The sequence below is a fragment of the Silurus aristotelis genome (assembly GCF_946808225.1).
Source record: "Silurus aristotelis genome assembly, contig: scaffold_230, whole genome shotgun sequence".
NCBI classification, from domain to species: Eukaryota; Metazoa; Chordata; class Actinopteri; order Siluriformes; family Siluridae; genus Silurus; species Silurus aristotelis.
In genome coordinates this window covers 5001-10993 of record NW_028148974.1, presented here as the reverse complement: position 1 = coordinate 10993, position 5993 = coordinate 5001, and the positions used below count along the sequence as shown (strand labels likewise).

The 5993-nt window shown below is 36.1% G+C and overlaps 1 protein-coding gene across 2 annotated transcripts in view; it reads right to left on the bottom strand.

The window, feature by feature from the left end:
- Window positions 1-937: 937 nt before the first annotated feature.
- Window positions 938-5993, bottom strand: part of LOC310723114 (stimulated by retinoic acid gene 6 protein-like) — a 9995-nt gene continuing 4939 nt past the window's right edge. For both annotated transcript variants that reach the window (XM_083570947.1, XM_083570946.1), the window contains 6 exons: window positions 3094-3142; window positions 2885-3002; window positions 2380-2499; window positions 2057-2220; window positions 1315-1449; window positions 938-1198 (listed from right to left, as the gene is read on the bottom strand). In XM_083570947.1, the coding sequence (XP_083427073.1) occupies window positions 996-1198; window positions 1315-1449; window positions 2057-2220; window positions 2380-2499; window positions 2885-3002; window positions 3094-3142 (789 nt within the window). In that variant the 3' untranslated portion in view covers window positions 938-995. The remainder of the gene's footprint in view (window positions 1199-1314; window positions 1450-2056; window positions 2221-2379; window positions 2500-2884; window positions 3003-3093; window positions 3143-5993) is intronic.

Sequence of the window (5993 nt, the reverse complement as noted above, 5' to 3'; positions counted from 1 at the left end):
ACACTACACACACTACATATACACTACAGACTACATATACACTACACACACTACATATACACTACAGACTACATATACACTACACACACTACAGACTACATATACACTACACACACTACATATACACTAAAGACTACATATACACTACACACACTACACACACTACACACACTACATATACACTACACACACTACATATACAGTAAACTACAGACTACATATCCTTTAAACACACACTATATATACACTACACACACTACATATACACTACACACACTAGACTACATACTACATATACACTACACACACTATATATACACTACACACACTAGACTACATACACACTACACACACTACATATACACTACATATACACTACACTACAGACTACATATACACTACACACACTACATATACACTACACACACTACATATACACTACACTACAGACTACATATACACTACACACACTACATTTACACTACACTACAGACTACATATACACTACACTACAGACTACATATACACTACACACACTACATATACACTACACTACAGACTAAATATACACTACACACACTACACACACTACATATGCACTACAGACTACACATACACTTCACACTTCAAGCTCACAAACTAAGAGGAAGTGGGTTCACAATAACTGGACTGCAGTCTTGCTGTTAAGTGTGTGTGTGTGTGTGTGTGTGTGTGTGTGTGTGTGTGTGTGTGTGTGTGTGTGTGTGTGTGTGTGTTAGTGCTGATAAGAGATGGTGTCTGTAAATCATTGAAAAGTGTGTGTGTGTGTAATTCATGTAGATGAACATGGGAAGTAATTTTTTCAGTTCTCACACTGGAGTAATGATGAAAACACAAAGGTTATCGCTAGTCGCTAACGTTAGCACGGGAGGTTATTGTGATGAAAAGAATCACAAAATTCTGAAAAAAAACTGTGACAATACAACAAACAAATAACAGGTTTCAGCAGGTCTTCCTCAGGTTTCAGCAGGGTTTCCAAAGTTTTCTGCAGACCCATGTGCTGTTTTTGTGACAGTATTTGTGATGGCCCAGGCGTAGGCGAGTTCTGCCTCTTTGTCATTCGCTTGCTTGTGCTTCTTTCTCAGCAGGATGAGTTTTGGGTTCCTCAGGAGTGTGTACACCACATGCCAGCGAATGTGAACCCGGTCCTTCACTTGTTCTGGAGAACAGAACAGATCATAACACTGTTTGTAAGGAGATCAGGGCAGGAGACATGGCTGGATACTCACTTCAGTGTGAGTTCATGTTTGGAGAAAGGTTAATCTCGCATCTTACCTGAATTTAAGCGCGTGTACTGGCCGTCTCTGAGACTTTCTGAAGTGTGTTTGAGCAGCAGGTGGCAGAAACACACCATCACCGGATTAGTGTGATAATGATCTGCCATGATCATTCCCACCCACATACAATAACCTGAGGAACCAACAGGAGAACCAACAAATATGGTTTAGTGACGTTCATCTCGCTAGGCACAAAATCTGTAGCTTTTTTCTGTTATCACTTTTATATGTTATTGCAGCTTTTACCCCCACTGGTCAGTGTGAATAGTGGATTGTGATTGGATGGAGGTTCAGGTGTGAATAGTGGATTGTGATTGGATGCAGGTTCGGGTGTGAATAGTGGTTTGTGATTGGCTGGAGGTTCAGGTGTGAATAGTGGATTGTGATTGGATGGAGGTTCAGATGTGAATAGTGGATTGTGATTGGATGGAGGTTCAGGTGTGATGCCTGGGAAGTACACAATTATAATGCGCTCTGCTTCACATCAAGCCTTTAATCACCTCCACATTTTGCAGTAAAACCCTGTAGCTCTGGATTACCCCCTTACATTTACGATATAAGAATCGATTGCCAGAGATTTTCTCACTGAGGTCTGGTCAGCTAAAAGATATTAAATGAGGTGCATTAGCTAATTATAACAGTTTGCTGGAATCAAGATGGGTTGCAGTGGGTTTTGTTTTAGCTGTGCCTCCAGAACAACACACAACTGAAAAATTAAAAAGGGAAAACTACAGTCGTACTCAAGTCCAGACTTTCGAAGCCTTCTGGCATTATCGTCCGGTCAATGCGTGACACCAACATCAGACCCACGACAGCACTTTTAAATATGCGAAGCACACAGCTCATCATACCCATCATCATGTTTAGAAAGAAGAAGAAGTAGTTGAAGTTGTGGAAGGCCTTCCTGTGGAGGACAGAGGGACAGGAGATAGGTAAAGAAGCCCGAGTTATCCAGAGTTATCCGGTTATCTGGAGATCCTGAGCTAGTTTAAATCAGAACTGAAAGTGGATTCTACTTTCTATGCTTGGTTTCTTTAATAAACATGATTAGCGTTCATGTTACCTGTTGTTGAGTGCTAGTGGCTTTATTTCATCGTTCTCTGACTGTTTGTCTTGCATGAAAAAGAAATGCCCTAGCAGGCGCTGTAGCCCCATCAGAGCCAGCAGGATGAAAATATTCGATCTGGTTAAAATATAAAACACAAAATGATGAAGACCTGATTGTAAATGCACTTTTCTCTGAACTCTGTGAATGACCAGTATAATTCTAACATGATTTTTACATCACAACTTCACACTGTGTACACAATTACACATTTACATATGAGAAATTAAGCTAACAAGCAGTCAAGGGCCAGCAGGATAGGAGGATACTCCCTGCCCTTGGAAAAAGAATGTAATGGAGAGATGGATGAATAGACTCATGCATGAATGAAGGGATGGACTGATGGATAGATGGATAGACTGGTGAATGCACTAATGAACACAGGGACTGGTGGACAGATAAGTGAATGGGTAGAAGGATAGATGAATAGATAGACTGATGGATGGATAAATTATGAACATACAGACTGATGGCCATCCATGACAGCCATTCAAGAAAGCTGTTTTCCTGTATGTGTAAAATAACCAGATACACGAACATCAGGACGATCATGAACATTGCCATGTGAACGATCAGATAACCTGCAACAGATTTTTTAATTAAAAAACATAAGAACTTTAGGTACAAAGGTGTAGAAACAAATAATTATGTAACTTACAGTAACACACTTACCCCACAGGCAGAAGGCGATCTGATAGCCAGGATACTTCAAAAGCCCCATCTGGAGAAAGGATGATCATTTATTAACTTTAATTGATTACATTTATAATGCTGAAATTATCTATGTATCTATCTTTTTGTAATTGAATGCTACAAAGATAATAATGATTTTCCTTTTTTTCTGGACTTTAAGGCTAGCATTCTCAACACCCACTAACACCCACAACACACACTTTAATACACTCTGACCAAACATTACCTCAACAAACACAACTTCAACACTCAACACATCAACAAACACAACTTTAACAAACAGTACTTCAAAACACAGAACTTCATAAAAGATTATCTCAACACACATTTCCTCAACAAACGCAACTTCAACTAACATTACCTCAACACACACTACCTCAACAAATATTACTTCAACACTCAATACCCCAACAAAAACACAACTTCAACTAACATTACCTCAACACAAAGAACTTCACCAAACATTATCTCAACACACACTACCTCAACAAACATTACTTCAACACACACTACCTCAACAAATATTACTTCGACACCCACTACCTCAACAAACATTACTTAAACACACACTACCTCAACAAACATTACTTCAACACTCAATACTTTAACAAAGACAACTTTAACAAACATTACCTCAACACATACAACTTCATCAAACATTACCATAACAGACACTTCAGGAAACATTACCTCAACACAAACTACCTCAACAAACATTACATCAATATACATTACACTACCTCAACAAACATTACCTCAACAAAAACTACCTCAACAAACATTACGCCAATATACATTACACTACCTCAACAAACATTACATCAATATACATTACACTACCCCAACAAACATTACCTCAACACACACTACCTCAACAAACATTACATCAATATACATTACACCACCTCAACAAACATTATCTCAATACACACCCCCTTTAACAAACATTACATCAATATACATTACACTACCTCAACAAACATTATCTCAACACAAACTACCTCAACAAACATTACATCAATATACATTACACTACCTCAACAAACATTACCTCAACACAAACTACCTCAACAAACATTACATTAATATACATTACACTACCTCAACAAACATTACTTCAACACAAACTACCTCAACAAACATTACATCAATATACATTAAACTACCTCAACAAACATTACCTCAACACAAACTACCTCAACAAACATTACATCAATATACATTACACTACCTCAACAAACATTACCTCAACATAAACTACCTCAACAAACATTACACCAATATACATTACACTACCTCAACAAACATTACATCAATATACATTACACTACCTCAACAAACATTACATCAATATACATTACACTACCTCAACAAACATTACCTCAATACACACTACCTCAACAAACATTACATCAATATACATTACACTACCTCAACAAACATTATCTCAACACAAACTACCTCAACAAACATTACATCAATATACATTACACTACCTCAACAAACATTACCTTAACACAAACTACCTCAACAAACATTACAATAATATACATTGCACTACCTCAACAAACATTACCTCAACACAAACTACCTCAACAAACATTACATCAATATACATTAAACTACCTCAACAAACATTACCTCAACACAAACTACCTCAACAAACATTACACCAATATACATTACACTACCTCAACAAACATTACATCAATATACATTAAACTACCTCAACAAACATTACCTCAACACAAACTACCTCAACAAACATTACATCAATATACATTAAACTACCTCAACAAACATTACCTCAACACAAACTACCTCAACAAACATTACACCAATATACATTACACTACCTCAACAAACATTACATCAATATACATTACACTATCTCAACAAACATTACATCAATATACATTACACTACTTCAACAAACATTTTCTCAACACAAACTACCTCAACAAACATTACATCAATATACATTACACTACCTTAACAAACATTACCTCAACACAAACTACCTCAACAAACATTACATTAATATACATTACACTACCTCAACAAACATTATCTCAACACAAACTACCTCAACAAACATTACATCAATATACATTAAACTACCTCAACAAACATTACCTCAACACAAACTACCTCAACAAACATTACATCAATATACATTAAACTACCTCAACAAACATTACCTCAACACAAACTACCTCAACAAACATTACATCAATATACATTAAACTACCTCAACAAACATTACATCAATATACATTACACTACCTCAACAAACATTACCTCAACACACACTACCTTAACAGACATTACATCAATATACATTACACTACCTCAACAAACATTACCTCAACACAAACTACCTCAACAAACATTACATTAATATACATTACACTACCTCAACAAACATTACCTCAACACACACTACCTCAACAAACATTACATCAATATACATTAAACTACCTCAACAAACATTATCTCAACACAAACTACCTCAACAAACATTACATCAATATACATTAAACTACCTCAACAAACATTACATCAATATACATTACACTTCCTCAACAAACATTACCTCAACACAAACTACCTCAACAAACATTACATTAATATACATTACACTACCTCAACAAACATTACTTCAACACAAACTACCTCAACAAACATTACATCAATATACATTAAACTACCTCAACAAACATTACCTCAACACAAACTACCTCAACAAACATTACATCAATATACATTACACTACCTCAACAAACATTACCTTAACACAAACTACCTCAACAAACATTACAATAATATACATTACACTACCTCAACAAACATTACCTCAACACAAACTACCTCAACAA